The sequence below is a fragment of the Nycticebus coucang genome, chromosome 7 (assembly GCF_027406575.1).
Source record: "Nycticebus coucang isolate mNycCou1 chromosome 7, mNycCou1.pri, whole genome shotgun sequence".
NCBI lineage: Eukaryota > Metazoa > Chordata > Mammalia > Primates > Lorisidae > Nycticebus > Nycticebus coucang.
This window is the reverse complement of record NC_069786.1, coordinates 67,320,445-67,337,443: the sequence shown is the minus strand read 5'-3', so window position 1 is coordinate 67,337,443 and position 16,999 is coordinate 67,320,445. Positions and strand designations below refer to the sequence as shown.

General features: G+C 35.7%; 1 protein-coding gene across 2 annotated transcripts in view; it reads left to right on the top strand.

The window, feature by feature from the left end:
• TLK1 (tousled like kinase 1) overlaps positions 1–16,999 on the top strand; it is a 140,035-nt gene that overhangs the window by 61,877 nt on the left and 61,159 nt on the right. For both annotated transcript variants that reach the window (XM_053598096.1, XM_053598095.1), the window contains exons 5-11: positions 1,383–1,429; positions 3,426–3,521; positions 4,951–5,040; positions 7,379–7,471; positions 11,661–11,771; positions 11,877–12,013; positions 14,822–15,010. In XM_053598096.1, coding sequence (XP_053454071.1) covers positions 1,383–1,429; positions 3,426–3,521; positions 4,951–5,040; positions 7,379–7,471; positions 11,661–11,771; positions 11,877–12,013; positions 14,822–15,010 — 763 coding nt within the window. The remainder of the gene's footprint in view (positions 1–1,382; positions 1,430–3,425; positions 3,522–4,950; positions 5,041–7,378; positions 7,472–11,660; positions 11,772–11,876; positions 12,014–14,821; positions 15,011–16,999) is intronic.

Here is a 16,999-nt window from a genome sequence, read left to right as displayed (position 1 = left end):
TAGTGTACTTGTAGCTTTATTTATTGTAAAGATACATGAATTGCTATAGTTTCAACTGCAGATAAACTCGAAAACAAGCCCACAAATAGGATGGGGTTTCTGGATTGGTTGATCCAACCTGTTTTAAGGACTAATTTTTTTGTTTGTTTGTTTGTGGTCTGCCATCCACAAAATTGTCTGATCATCTGCTTTTAGACGTTTACCTAAATTGGGCTTACTCTTTTCAGCTTCCTTGCTTAACTTCTTTTGGAGAGAGGCTGGCTTTCTGTGTCTCCCCTACCCCTTTCTTTCTTTGGAGTTAGTTTCTTTAAGCCCAAAGCAAACCTTTCCTATCATCTATGGTCCAAATTGGGTCATGTGTTCATTCCAAAGCCAGTTATGACAAGTAGAGGTACTGTTGCCCTTACAAAAAATCAGGCCCATCTTTGAAATTGAAAATGGGGTTAAAGTTCCTTAAAAATACAGGGTTTGTGGAGGAGGGATGATATCTGAACAAAATTGGATTTCTAATAAGGAGGAGAGGATGGGAACTCAAAATGGAGGCTCTGTATAAGAGCCAGCTTGCTCTGAAAATACAGGTGCTGTATAGGGGGAGGGTGTTAACACTATGAAATTCGGGTTCAATTAGGGGAAAAGAATGGAGGATGTAACTTCTGGCAACAACAAAAAAATCTGTGTCTTCATTAGAAGATAGTATTTCTTCAGAATCTGCAGAGAAATTATTATAAATAGAAGAGAAGTTCCTTTGGTATAAACCTTTATAGTCCTTTCTGATCTCTAAATCTGTACAAAACCATTGTTCAAAATTTTTAGGTAGCATTTATACTCCTGAGTATTTGTTCTTTTTTTTATGTAGTCCTGAGTATTTGTTTGGTCTTTTAAAAATCTCCCTACCTTGTTCCAAGAAGAAATTTAAAGTTATTGAACCTTTAAATACATTGTTTATCTCTGTAGTGCCTGGCACATAGTAACTACTTCAGAAATATTTTTTTTTTTTTTACTTCAGAAATATTTTGTTGAAAAAAATAATTGTCAGCATGAATGTATGTCAGTAATGAATTGATAAATTACATATGTCTATATTATGCAAAGCTTTTGACTCATGATATTATTCATTTTTCTATTATAACTTGAAGAAGTCATGTATTCTGTATAGGTAGTTCTAATCAAAGATGCTTGTCTTTCCCTCAAAAAGTGTTTCTACTTACTGTATTTTCTTAGCAAGTTGCTAATTCAATATTTATGAACTGTCTCAGAGTCCATCTATTGAAATGTTATTTGAGTTTTGAATTTCTGAAATTTGTATCTGATCTTTAGAGGGTTCTAAAATTTTTTTATCCTGTTATTGCCCTACTCATGTATCGTATCTTTTTGTATTTTAGGAAAAAGTATTGGAGGACGTGGACACAAAATTAGTGATTATTTTGAAGTAAGTTCATTGAAAATTATCTCTAGTTCCTAATTTAATTCTGCTTTGAGCTACAAATAATTACTTTGAAGCACAAGGTTAACTTTTGATTATCTGCTTGATTAGAGCAGAGCTTTAGTACTATGTAGTATTCTTTTTTCCTAGGAATGTTAAAATTTACATTACAGGCGCCTGTGGCTCAAAGGAGTAGGGCACCAGCCCCATATACCATAGGTGGTGGGTTCAAACCTGGCCCCGGCCAAAAAAACTGCAAAAATAAAATAAAATAAAATTTACATTACAATGACACATCATACTTTTAAAAGTACTTCCTCACATATTTGCTTATAACAACCTAAGATAAGCAAAGTGAGTGTTAGATTTACAGACAGTGAAACTGAGTGCCATAAATGTTATATAGCCTACCTAATGTCAGCTTCTAAATTGGAGAGTAAAGAGTGGAACTTAAGCCTACCCATTCTCCAGGTCAGAATTCCTCTTATTGTCAATATAGTCTTTATCACATCTCAGCAACATTTGAGTCCTATGGATGGGGAGTAAATAATTGATAGAGATGTGAATCTCAGAGTCCCTGGAAAACAGTAAAGAGTGGTAATTCCTCTTACTATCAATATAGTCTTTATCACATCTCAGCAACATTTGAGTAAATAATTGATAGAGATGTGAATCTCAGAGTCCCTGAAAACAATAAAGAGTGGTAAATTTAGATTTTTACCCAAGAATGACATTCTGGAATGTTTTCTTGCTTCTACCTAGAAACACCTTTGCCTACCAGTTTTCCATTAGGAAGCACTAATGTGATTATTAAAACAAGAAACATAATTTACTCAATTGAAAAATACTTTTATTTACTTGAGATTAAAACCAGAATTGGCTGATTAGCAAAAGATCCGAATTTTAAAATAAATTTTTAAATCCTTCATTGCTTGTTTTCTTGGGTAAAGTTTTTTTCTAAGGTAAAATCGTTGCTAGCCACCTGATGGTCTTTAGTTGGGGTCAGTCACTCGTTAATATCGTTAAGCACCTTTGCCAAGGGCGGTGCTTGTGGCTCAAGGAGTAGGGTGCCGGCGCCGTACCAGGGGTGGTGCATTCAAACTCAGCCCTGGCCAAAACTGCAAAAAAAAAAAAAAAAAAAAAGAACCTTTGCTAAAGATAGGATTACTTTGAATAAACAAATATCTCTTGAATGCCTACTGTGTGCCGGGTGTTAAGAAAGGCACTCTATAGGTAAAATAATGAGGCCAAACCTCTAGATTTCAAGAACTTCTTAAATGAACACAGCAGAAAGACATCTCTGCTGCTCATGTCAAAGTTAAAGAAAAAATGAAGTAGACAGTAAACTGTACCCCCAGAGGAAGTCAGTAGCAGCAAATGGTTTTCTTTTTCCCATCTTTAACATGAGACAGGAGGAAAGATAGCTATGGAACAGATTTGTTGGCTTCTCTGTGCATCTGAATCATACGTTTTAGAAGAAATCATTGACTTTTTAAAGATTTTTGTCCTGTTAGGGAAAAGAGAATTTGTTCTATATCTCTTTCATATAATGCCATGAACCTTCGGATCTTCAAAATGATGAGCCATTTAAGATAGTTGATTATATTCGTTAAGATCTATGTGTAAACATTTTTATGTGTTTTGGGATAGGGACCATATTGGCTCAAGAAACATGTATAGGGAAACTGCTAAGATTTAGGAGAAAAACAGAAAGTTCAGTGTGGGGGATTTGTCTTTGAGTCGCCACAATAACAAATTATAGTCAGAAAGTAGTGTAGTACAGATCTTTATAAAATATAGCCTCATCATGTTCTTGTGATGAATACTCTGTTAGTCTTCTAAGGCTTGGCTATACTAGAACTTAGTTTTGCTTTTTCTGGAACTATTTAAATGACTGTTTGATTTAATTTAAAATAAGATATTTAAATTAATTCTTAATGCCATGTCTAAAATAACAACTATCTAAGCTGCTTTAGTGAATAATGGTGTTTCCTTTTTCCAGTACCAAGGTGGAAATGGCTCAAGTCCAGTAAGAGGCATACCTCCTGCAATTCGTTCTCCTCAAAATTCACATTCACATTCCACTCCTTCCTCATCTGTAAGTTTTTATCTTTCAAGTTGTTCATGTACATTCTTTGGGAGGTTATATACATCGAATAACTTTTATAATTTGTTTAATTTGTTGTTTCGTTGAGAATTGCTACATAGTGTTTATTTTAAAAAAATATTTTTGTAAGGTGAATTGAATCCTTTTTAATCTGATGTTGTTAGAACTTTATTTCCAAAAGTGAGCTTCTTAAAGATTTCTTGAATTAGGGCGGCGCCTGTGGCTCAAGGAGTAGGGCGCCGGTCCCATATGCCAGAGGTGGCGGGTTCAAACCCAGCCCCAGCCAAAAACCAAAAAAAAAAAAAAAAATCTCCTTTAAAAAAAAAAAAGATTTCTTGAATTAATTATATCTAATAATTACTGTTTTTGTAAAAGAAGGCTGTGGAGTCTGTGGGACTGACGTGAATACTTTTGTATCTGTCCCGCTTTAGTTATTGGTTCCTAATTTCTAACTTTGTTATCAGTTAAATTTCTTAACCACTAAAATACCATAATTTTTTTTGCCTGGGAATCCTTAAGAAAAAAGGCAGACTGCGTAGTTCAGCATAGAAGAATCTTGGACCTACAAATTATCTTATTACTTTTTGGTTCATTTCTAATATTTCAAGATTTTATATGTATTGTTCTGCATATTGGATTCCTTTTTGGTTTACTTTCGTTGTGTGCAAGTTCAGTGTTTAACCAGAAAAACAATACTGGTTTTTAATAACTTACAGGTAAAATTTTTAAAAATTAGTCACTCTTCAAATGTCTTGTTTTCATTTCTTTTGTTCCCTTCCAGTGCTTGTCTGTAGGATACATTTGGTGGTTTCTTACCCATTTTGTACCTTCAGGCACATCACATTGCCATGTTCAAAGTAAGGCATAAGATACAACAATAACTTGATAAAGAGTTTTAGGAACAACATTGATACAATGTTGTAATCTGCTTATAATGCGTGTATCTTTAAGCTAGTGACCAGATAAACCATGAAACTTACCAGCAAATTGATATTAATGTATGGGTTTGCATTCTTGTCCCTAGTACAAAGATTCCATATTAACGTTTTTTTATTTTTACTTTTTGAACTATCATAATTGGTTTTTAATATTTTTGTTTTAGATAGTTTATCCTTGTTTTGTTTAATAGTATGAAAGCTTTAAGATTTCTTTCATGGCACTAGAATATAAGCTCCATGAGGAACAGGGAATACATGGTTGTATTTACCAGTAGGCCTTAGGTAGAAGGTATTCACTGAATGCAGTGTAATAAATAATCACTGAATAAATGGTGATTACAAGCTTTGAAAAGTTAATTATGATGTTTCAGTTCAGGTATTATCTTGAGAGAAACAACTTAAGAAATGTTAAGTAATTGTTGCTAAGTAGAAGCCTACTTGTTTTTTCTTTCTACTGTAAGAATTCTAATATATTCTTTTAGGTTCGACCGAATAGCCCTTCTCCTACTGCATTAGCTTTTGGGGACCACCCTATTGTACAACCAAAGCAGTTATCCTTTAAAATTACTCAGGTAAATAATAATTAAATTTTTTTTCTGTGAGTTCTCAGAAACTACTGACCAACTTTGTACTAACAACTAAAATGTCTATTGTTTGTTTTATACAAAATTAGACATCAAAACTAACTTTAAAAAAAAAAAACAATTTGTAGGGAGGGGTGAAAAATTTAAACACCCAGTTTACTGTCGGCTTGTCTTGTTACACACTAGCAAATATTTAGATGCTTTAAGCAAGTCAAATCATCAGAATAATGCTAACAAGTCAGTTCTAGTTCTTGATTCTTTTTAAACTTAATATCCAAATATATATATATATATAATTGAAGCCTTTGTAAGACTGTTGCATTTGCTATAAATGGACATTAAAGTAATTCATTTGAGTGTCTATATGTAGGAGAATATGTGTGTGTGTGTGTATGCTACAAATTAGATAATATGAAAATTGAATTTGGATATCTTTTATCCTTAGTTGCTTTCATGAATTTAATTTTTTACATGTGGCAGTTTCTGGATGACTCTCTGAGGACTGAGAGAGTAGATCTGTTGCACGACTATCTCAACTTGCCAGTTTATTTTCATTAGACTTTATTTTTGGGGTTATGTCCAAACTGTTATGCATGTATCAGAACCTCTGGATGATCTTGTGTCTAGGATTATAGAGTCCCTGAGCAGCTTGTGAAAGGTTTTGCTGCCTGAGATGTTGGTCAAAGGACACAAAATTCCTGTTAGAGAAGGGGTAGTAGTAAGGGATCTACTGTACATCATGGTGACTACAGTTAATAATGTTAGACATACAGTAGAACCTCCGTAGTTGACCATCTTCCTACATTCACCTCCTTAAGTTGGCCTAATTGTCATAGACTGGACATGCACCACATGTGCGTATCAATACAGTAGGCCTAGTTTCTTATGTTGACTGGTTTGTTACAGTCCCTTAGGTGCTCAACTTACAGAGATTTTACTGTTTATGAAAATTGCTCAGAGTATATTTTAAGTGTTCACGCCGTAAAAAATGATAGGTGTTAAATAGCTTGATTTAGCCATTCCACAGTGTGTATATGTATAAAAACATCATATTATACACCATAAATATATACAGTTTTTACTTACCAGTTTAAAAAATAATTTTCAGACTGGGTACAGTGGCTCACGCCTATAATCCTAGCACTCTGGGAGGCTACGGTAAGTGGATTGCTTGATCTCAGTAATTCAGGACCAGCCTGAGCAAGAACATGTCCCTATCTCTACTAAAAACAGAAAACATTAGCCAGTATTGTAGTTGGTGCCTAGAGTCCCAGCTACATGGAAGGCTCAGGCAGGAGGATTGCTTGTACTCAGGAGTTTGAGGTTACTGTGAGCTAAGCTGAAGCCAGTGCACTCTAGTGTAGGCAACAGAGTGGGACTCTGTCTGAAAAAAAAAAAAAAAAAGTTGTTTTTAAAGGCTTAGCAAAGTTTAAAGGTCAATCACCTATATATCACAGATATATAGCACAGAGCAGTGGACATATTGAATTTTAGTGAGAAATATCCATACTCTAAATAATTAACCTTTTAAAATATTTCTTGGTAAGTTCATATCATTTATACTTCTTAAATATACTTTTAAAATATGCTTTTAGGGGTGGTGCCTGTGGCTCAGTGGGTAGAGCGCTGGCCCCATATACCAAGGGTGGTGGGTTCGAACCCAGCCACAGCCAAACTGCAACAACAACAAAAAATAGCTGAGCATTGTGGCTGGCACCTATAGTCCCAGCTACTTGGGAGGCTGAGGCAAGAGAATCGTCTAAGCCCAGGAGTTTGAGGTTGCTGTGAGCTGTGATGCTATCACACTCTACCAAGGGCGAAAAAGTGAGACTCTGTCTCTAAAAAAATAAATAAATAAAAATAAAATAAGTAAAGTAAAATATGCTTTTAGGCATGGCACCTGTAGCTCAAGCAGCTAAGGCGCCAGCTACATACACTAGAGCTGGCGGGTTCGTATCCAGCCTGGGCCTGCCAAACAACAATGACAACTACAACCAAAAAATAGCTGGGTGTTGTGGGTGCCTGTAGTTCCAGCTACTTGGGAGGCTGAGGCAAGAGAATCGCTTAAGCCCAGGAGTTTGAGGTTGCTGTGAGCTGTGATGCCACGTACTCTACCCAGGGCGACAGCTTGAGGCTCTGTCTCAATAAAATAAAATAAAATATGCTTTTAATTTAAAATTGCACTAAGATTTTGGAATACTCTTTACATATACACACAAGTGTATATATTATTCTTTGCTTCTTGAAGTCTGGATAAAATCTAGTTTTTTGTTTGCATGCAACAGCATTTCTAATAGAGATAATAAAATGACTTTCTTTCATTTAGACTGATCTCACAATGCTGAAATTAGCAGCATTAGAAAGTAATAAAAACCAGGATCTGGAAAAGAAGGAAGGTCGTATAGATGATTTGCTCAGGGTAAGTAATAATTTATAGATGAAAAAATGTGAATAAATTATTTGGCAACAGTGAAACCACTGAAAAAATTAGCATTGTGAAAAATTCTATAGCTGGAAAACAATAAGCTTTTTTCTCGTAGTGTAAGTACGTTATTGAAAATACCAACTTTAAAGTGAAAATATTTTATTAGATCTTTAAATGTAAATGTATAAACAGTTGGAGAAACTACAAGGAAGTTTATAAAATTTATTTTTATAAGACCAACTACCATCGACAGCTATTTGATCTTAGTTTTAACACATTGATGACCACACTAGAAAAAAAATTTTCCCTTTGGGGTCAGGTAGTTTTATTAGGTCAAGCACATAAACTGCCATGTGTGTTGTATTTAACTCAATACTAGTTTTAAACCCAGGGCTTTGTGAAGCATCTATCACTCACACTTTCTTTGACCTGTCTTGACCTAATAAAACACTGTGGGCCCAAGGAGAAAATATTTTTTTCTAGTGTGGTAGTCAGTGTTCAAGAGACGGTTGAGTTATACTGTATGCTTTCATGAGACCTTGGGGCTCAAAACTAGCTTAAGTTAAATACATCTCACATGTCAGTTAATGTGTTAAAAGTTACTTGATTTTGTTATATGTAGGGCATCTGGTATTACAAAGGATGAAGTAACTTCTGTAATTGTATAAGATTTTGAATGGAAACTTTATTAAAAAATATATCCAGAAGTGTGCTAATAAATGAGAGTGAGGTTTAAAGCAATAGTTCTTACCCTATGTTGCTTCTTAGAATCCCCAGATGGAAAGAGTGGAAATGCTAATGCCTGAACTCTAACGTGGGGGAGTTCTGATCTAATTGATATGATGTGGGTTTGGGGCATTGGTAATTTTAAAAACTACTAATGATTCTAATTTAAGGCAGTATTGAGAACCACTTATGTAGAAACTCAGTAAAACCAACATCTGTGATCCTGCCATGCTTATCAGTACCTTTGAAACATCCAGTGTGTCTTTTCTGATCTCATCCTGTTGACTCTTCAGATCCCTTTTATCTTTAACCAATATTCTAAATATTGTAATACTGTATCTGTCATTTCTTAATGTTTCTATATGGTTATATTAATTATGTTCATACATTCTTAACAATATTTTAGATCATTTCTGAACTTAAGTGAAATTATCCCTCATAGACCCTTTCACCCTGCTTGTTTTTACTGAGCATTTTATGTGGGAGAGTCATCCACATTGATGAAAATAACTGTAGTTTGGCTGGGCGCAGTGTCTCATGCCTATAATCCCAATACTTGGGATGCCAAGGCGGGTGGTTTGTTTGAGTGCACAGGGTCGAGACCAGCCTGAGCCAGAGCAAGGCCCTGTCTCTAAAAAATAGCCAGGCGTTATGGTGGGCGCCTGCAGTGCCACCTTCTTGGGAGGCTGAGGCAAGAGAATCGCTTAAGCCCAAGAGTTGGAGGTTGCTGTGAGCTGTGGCACCACTCTACTGAGGGTGACAAAGTAAGACTCTTGTCTCAAAAACAAAAAAAAATAACTATAGTTTGTCCACTTCACTGCTAAGTAGTAATTATATGAATGTGAGAATATTCTTATACGTGACTTCTAGGACAAAGGTATATTAACTTCTCTGTGGTATATGCTTAGGGAAGCCATGGCCATAGTACAGGGCATGCACATCTTTTACTTTACTAGCACCAAATTTTTCTCAAGTGTTTGGATGAGCAGTGAGCCAGGAAAAAAAAAAAAGTCCTGTTGCTCATTATCTTTGCCAGGGCTTGGTAGAATAATATTTTCTTTTTTTTTTTTTTTTTTATATTTTTTTGTAGAGACAGAGTTTCACTTTATTGCCCTCGGTAGAGTGCCGTGGCGTCACACAGCTCACAGCAACCTCCAACTCCTGGGCTTAGGCGATTCTCCTGCCTCAGCCTCCTGAGTAGCTGGGACCACAGGCGCCCGCCACAACGCCCGGCTATTTTTTTGTTGCAGTTTGGCCGGGGCCGGGTTTGAACCCGCCACCCTCGGTATATGGGGCCGGCGCCCTGCTCACTGAGCCACAGGCGCTGCCCGAATAATATTTTCTTAAAAAATTTATTTTTGGCCAACTAATGGATATAACAGTGCCTTAGGTTTTATTATGAATTCCCTATTTACTAATTGGTTGTGACTATATTTTAAAATATTTATTAACTTTTGATATTTTAAAATATTTATTAACTTTACGATCGTTTGATGATTAGATACAGTTTTAATTTTTACATGATTAAATATATATTTTTATTTATACAGTAGAACTTCTGTAAGTTGACCACCTAAGGGATTGTAACAAACTTGTCAATATACGGAGGTATCAATGTAAGGAGCTAGGCCTGCTGTACTGATAGGTACATGTGGTGCATGTCCAGTCTATGAAAATTAGGTCAACTGAGGCCCGATGAGGTGGCTTATGCCTGTAATCCTAGCACCCTGGGAGGCCGAGGTAGTTGAATTGCCTGAGCTGACAGGTTTGAGACTGGCCTGAGCAAGTATGAGACCCCGTCTCTTAAAAAAAAAAAAAAAAAAATAGCTGGGTGTTGTGGCAGGCATCTGTAGTCCCAGCTACTTGGGAGGCTGAAACAAAAGAATTGCTTTAGCTCAAGAGTTTGGGGTTGCTGTGAGTTGTGATGTCACATCACTCTACTGAGGACACAAAGTGAGATTCTGTCTCCAAAAATTAGGTCAACTTAAGGAGGTGGTCAACTATGGAGGTCCTACTGTAGTTTGTTTTGCTTATATTGAATTATTAGCAAAGATATGTCAAAAGAATTAATTTTTTAAGTCTTAAGATTTGTAAATATGTTCTGTTTTCTCGTTTGAAAGTTTTGTAGTCTGGTTGTTAATCTCACTGGAATTGGTTTTGGGGTATGGTGTTAAGTAGGATTTCATTTTAATTTCTTTACAGAGGTAACCAGTTTTTCGGCCTTAATTAAAAGTTTATTCTTAACACGTCGACTTCATCATAAAGTCTTGTTCTCATTTACAAGTGGATCTATTTATGTGTTCTGTTGTCCTATTTGTGTTTCTCTCCACAGGTATTGTAGTACCTTTTCATCATTTAGTGATTGCCTTTGGCTGTTAGTAGCAGAAAACATAAATAGCAGTACATTAAATGAGATAAAAGTTTATTTTTCAAGAGAAGGGACATAGGCAGCCCAAGTATGATTGTTCCACAGTATTATGCATGACCTTGGTTCCTTCATTTTTCCTCTGTCCTTATCGTAGTCCCTGGCTTCCATCTTAAAGGTCACATCAAGGTTCTTTATACCTGTTATAGTCACAATCACGATGTCCGTGTGCTATGCAGAAGACAGGACGAGGAAGGGAAGAACAAGAAGCACTATAATTCTGGGTGTAGCCCTCTTCAGTATCCCCCTGAACAACTCCTGCTTCTATCTCTCTGATGATCTTTAGTTTCAAGGGAAGTTAGAAAATGTAGTCTTTTAGTTGGGCACATATCAATCCAGAGTAAAACAGTGAATTTCCACTATTAAGGAAGAAGGGGATTTGGGTGATCGTAATTGCTGTAGCCTTATATTAAGTTGTGATAGTTGGACAAATATCCTTGCCTTCATTTTAGTTTATTTTGGGCCCTTTGTAGTCAGTTCTCCAAGTTACACACATACGTACTACACACATACACTTTGGGGTTTTGTTTGAATTGCACTTAATGATGAGGGTCTTTTGATGCTGAAATCTGTTTCCTTCCTTGGAAATAATTTTGTTACATATATAATTTTAGATTGATAGTTCCACTGTGGAGATATTAATGCCCCCTTATCTTTTGGCTTCCCTGTGATTGCCCTAGACCTGTAATTCTCAAATCATAATCCCAGACCACAAATGTCAGTATTACTGGAGAACTTGTTAGAAATGGAAATTTTCTGATAGCTTACTTAGCTTAGCTAAAGTTAATGTATCTTAAGTGTGGATTTGAATGTGTGAAGCATAGATACAAATTCCATGTATTTTCCACTGTGGAGTTAAGTAACATTCAACAGTATTGTCCCATGGTAAGAAAGACTTTTTTTTTTAGTATTGTACTCAGATATTTAGTATCATTCATCTTAACTGTATGTAATTTATCAAAACATTGAAATACTTCTAAGGTTTCATATATATAAATTTTAGACACTTTGCATTTTCTACTTACGTTGTAGGCTAACTGTGATCTCAGACGGCAAATAGATGAACAACAAAAATTACTTGAAAAATACAAAGAACGATTAAATAAGTGTATATCAATGAGCAAGAAACTTCTTATTGAAAAAGTAAGTTAAAAATTTAGTAGGTTTTCCATTCTCCTTTACGAGTTCCCATTGCCCCATTTAAAATTTAAATGAATTCAATTGATTTTTTTTCCCTCCCTTTTTCAGAGTACACAAGAAAAACTGTCAAGCCGAGAGAAGAGTATGCAGGATAGATTACGCCTGGGGCACTTCACAACAGTTAGACATGGCGCGTCATTTACTGAACAGTGGACAGATGGTTTTGCATTTCAGAATCTTGTGAAGTTAGTCATTTCTTACATTTAAAAAAATGGAGTATTCATTCGGGTTTTCATTTAAAAGATTATAGATTTGGAATTAATGTTCTGTATGTCCTCACTACCCTTTGTGAAATCATAGACGTTAGTACACATTTGAAAGGAATATGAAACAGGGATATTATAGCTTCTTGATTAATTAGCATTCACCTATGTAGGATAATATATTATTCTAAATCAGACTTTCCAAAATATAAAGTGAACCTTCATCTTTTGGGAGGAGAATTGTTAAAAATTTAATTTCATCAAAAAGGGTCTGTGTGGCGGTGGGGATGGTGGTGAGGGGATGAGAGAGAGATCTACTGGATTTTTTCTACTTAGTTTTTTTTCTCATTCTCTAATCCTTAAATGCTAATAATATTCAGTGCTTGCCTGCTATCCTTCCTAAGGAAAAGAACTTTCCTCTTTTGACTCATAGACAGTAACCCATAGTCAGTTGAACTGAATATGGGCTTTAGCATTTTTTTTTTTTTTTTTTTTTTGAGACGGAGTCTCACTATGTTACCTTGGGTAGAGTGCTGTGATGTCACAGCTCACAGCAACCTCTAACTCTTGGGCTTAGGCGATTCTCTTGCCTCAGCCTCCCAAGTAGCTGGGACTACAAGTGCCTGCCACAATGCCTGGCTATTAGGCTTTAGCATTTCTAAGGTAAACTTTAAAGCAAAGAAATCATTGTTACCGTATTTTCTTGAGTTCACAAGGTAGTAGGTAAAGATTGGCTATTTGTGTGTTAAGAAGACAGGACCTATGCTGCTCCTTTTCTTTGCTGGGCAATTTGTAAAAATCTGAAAATCAGGAATAGTGGCAGCATCGGCATCAGCAGATGTCAATTCAGTTATTTGAAGTGGAGGCAAAGCTTATTTCATGTGGTATAACATTAACATTGCTGTTCCAACTCTGGTTCCCAGGACTTGCAATAAAATGGCCTTCTCTCTCTTTGTCTCTCTCATCAGATTTATTTGGATTTTGTTCAACACAGCTATGCTAAGTGTTAGCTACACCACAATGAAGGATAGTGTCCTTGTGCTGGTAGGGAGTTTGGATTTTAATTCTGTAAATAATGAGACGACCTGTTCAAGGTTTATACATGTAGAGTATATAATCAGAACTGAGTTGTAGAATAATCATGATGGTAATGAGGAAATAGTACCAGAAAGCAGATAGATTGTTGACAGGTAAGATGGAGGGGTTTCCAGAAGAAAGGTGATTAAAGCATAACTCAAATATGGACACTTTACTAGTGGAGAGCAGGAGAAGATTTGAGATAGAATCCATATTTTTGAGTGTTTTATGAGCAGGAACCTCTCCTGCTAAACCCAGATCTGCAATTGTCCTGCAATGAATAAAAGAGGGTTATATGATTAATATGTATGGTCTAAAATACAAATTCTGCCAGGAGTTACAGTTTCTCCACTGAGCTGTTAGAACAAAATTATTTGCTTATCTCGACTGTCAATGATAAGCATTTTTTGAGGACCTACTGTGTGTTGTTACATATACATATTTTATAATCAGTGATATAACCCAAAGTGGTTAGAGGTCAAAAAGAGAAAGGAATAAATAAAAATTAATGTTAATCATCATCTCAACTATATGGTCATTCCTGAATAATCAGGTATTAGCAGCATATCTATTCCAGAAATTCTTTACTTTCCATTAGGATTCTAATTATTAAGGTTATTACTGTTTATTATAACATTAAAAAGAGCCTTAAACTTTACTTTTTTAATAATTGAAATTATGTATTCCCACTTGCAAATGAAAACTAAAGTCTTGTTCACACTTTATTTTTCTCTATCCTTTTACTCTTCTATTTAGATTGTTCTTGGTTTTTTTCACTCTTATTCTGCTGCTCCCTCACTAGACACATAGGGAAAGGAGTGTGTGTAAGGCCAATTCTTTATCAGCAGAGTAGGAGCTCTATAATTCTGGTTTAAATGATGTTGAGAGGAGGGGGAAGAGATGAAAGAAGGAAACATTTGACTTGCTTTAAATCTAAATTTAACCATATGGGATTTTAAAATTTTTTCTTGGCATGGTAAGGTGACCTAAAAGGGAACATGGTTACTGTTAGAACAAGCTTAAAGTGTTCTACAACAGGTTAATTTTAAAAAGCTTCACTGTTACCTATTTAATACTCTGGTCAGAATGCTAAAATCTTTAATCTATATTTTAATAGTAGACATGATGCCTATTACTTTTTAGTGTAAGTGAACTATTTGCAAAATTGTTTTAGCTTCTTTTATTAATATAAATAATTTTATTTATATTAATTGCTCATTTTTGAGAGCAAAGTAAATGTCCTTGCTGTTTTCTTGTTTCCTTTCCTTAAATTGTCAAAATTCTTTTTTTCAATTAAGGTCAATTTTGATCTCATTTCAAAATAGTAACTGTTCATTCCTAAAATTTCTTTTTAGCAGAGGTAAATTTAGAAAATAATATTTTTCATGTTAAATGCATATTTGCCTGTTCTAAGCTTGTCTGCAAATACTAAGTGATGAGTATTGGCATGTATAAAATATATCCCATACTTTGTTAATTTCTTTTGGTTTTTTAGCCTATTCTTTTATTTCATTCAATAGCTATTTATTGAGTACCTAAAATGGATACAATGGGATAAAACAGATAGATAATGATTTCTGTAAGTTGATTCACAAGAGTGGTATCAAAAGGTTATAATTCCCATGATTTTTCATGTTTTTAAATAATTTTTTTTCCTGTTTTAACTGTGAAAGCTAATGGAAAGTTAATATGTTTTTATTTATTTTTACACAGGCAACAAGAATGGGTGAATCAGCAAAGAGAAGATATTGAAAGGCAAAGGAAACTTCTGGCCAAACGCAAACCTCCCACAGCTAATAATTCTCAGGCACCCTCTACCAATTCTGAACCAAAACAAAGGAAAAACAAAGCAGTCAATGGAGCAGAAAATGATCCCTTTGTTAGACCAAACTTACCACAACTGTAAGCCTCTGTTTAAATTTTCCTTTCTAAAAATTGTTCCCAGTGAGCATGAATGTTAGTAGTAGATTTTATTTACAACTAAATTAATAAATAGCAAAAAATATTTAACAGCCAGAAAGGAAGTTAGTATTGAAAATTTAGCTGTAAATTATTAAGTCCCAAATACTTGGCAATTCTCTTTTAAAACAGACTTAGGTGGCTAAGAGGAGACTGGAAGCCACTTTTCTTCTACATCTAAATCAGTTGAGGAGCCATTTTAAGTTTTGGATTATTCCATTTCAGTGTTCTCGTTAATGATCCCTTTTTCTGAGAAAATGTTAATTTAAGTGTATTGCAACTGCCATTTATAAACTTTCTTAAACTATGAAAGCAATTCATTGGCTGTATGGTTATTTTCCCCTTCCTGTTTTTCTTTGCTGCTTAAATTTTCTGTGTTAATGAATTGTTCTTTATGACGCAGAGGACAGGGACACTTAAAAAATTTTATGCTTATCGTAGAACATTTGGAAAATAAGGAAGAGAATAACAAAGTAATACAGAGCATAATCCCATTCTACAGAGAACACCATTGTTGAAATTTCAATGTATAGATGCATCGAAACTTACATAATTTTTCTGTTTTAGAAGAACTTACATAAACTTATGGAGCAGAAACTATATATGCTCTAAGGTATAGAGGTATTCTTTTCTTCTCTGTTGAAAGATACTCTTTCATACATGCTTTGAATTCCATCCCCTGTTACAACAGGGACCTCTTCTGTTGATACCTCCTTTGCTCTCTACTACCCTGTTTTCCCGAAAATAAGACATCCTCTGAAAACAAGACCTACTTACAGGAAAGATAAGACGTCCCCTGAAAATAAGACCTAGCACATCTTTGGGAGCACACCTTAAAATAAGACACTGTCTTATTTTCGGGGAAACAGGGTAGTTCCTTCCTTTCAGAAAACATAGATAAGCAAAAACTAAAACTTGCACTCAATTACAAATCTCTATAGTTTATATATTCTCTTTATCCTTTTCATAATTAGGTTTCTTGAAAGAGTTACCTGTGCTCACAGTCTCTTTTGCCTCACCCTCTACTCTCCCTTTTTTTTTTTTTTTGTAGAGACAGAGTTTCAATTTATTGCCCTCGGTAGAGTGCCGTGGCATCACACAGCTCACAGCAACCTCCAACTCCTGGGCTTAGGAGATTCTCCTGCCTCAGCCTCCCGAGTAGCTGGGACTACAGGCGCCCGCCACAACGCCCGGCTATTTTTTGGTTGCAGTTTGGCCGGGGCTGGGTTTGAACCCGACACCCTCGGTATATGGGGGCTGGTGCCCCTGCTCACTGAGCCACAGGCGCTGCCCTAATCTCCCCATTCTTAACTGGAATTGTTAACTGTCTTCAGCTCGGCACCTGTGGCTCAAACGGCTAAGGTCCAGCCATATACACCTGAGCTGGAGGGTTTGAATCCAGCCCAGGCCCGCCAAACAACAATGACGGCTGCAACCAAAAAATAGCCAGGTGTTGTGGCAGGTGCCTGTAGTCCCAGCTACTTGGGAGGCTGAGGCAGGAGAATTGCTTACGCCCAGGAGTTGGAGGTTGCTGTGAGGTCTGATGCCACGGCACTCTACCCAGGGTGACAGCTTGAGCCTTTGTCTCAAAAATAACTGTCTTCTTAATGCTAGCTGCCATAACATTTGAGTCTTTAAGGTACTTGGCTGCATTAAATATTGTTGACTTACTTTTTTCCAGAAAGAATCTGTTAACTTAGTATCTAGCTACATCTTCTTTATGTCTTCTGTGGACATCATTTACTTCCCAATCCGTAAAATGCAGATTGTTTTTCTGAATGTGTCCGAGGCTGTCCTCTCTCATTTTCATGTTCTCCTTGAATATTACTTAACTCTGAGGGTTTCAGTTACCATGCATATCCTGCCGATACACACTCTTGAGGATCAGATACTTCCATCTCACTCTTGAGTGTCAGATCCCTGCTTGGTTGA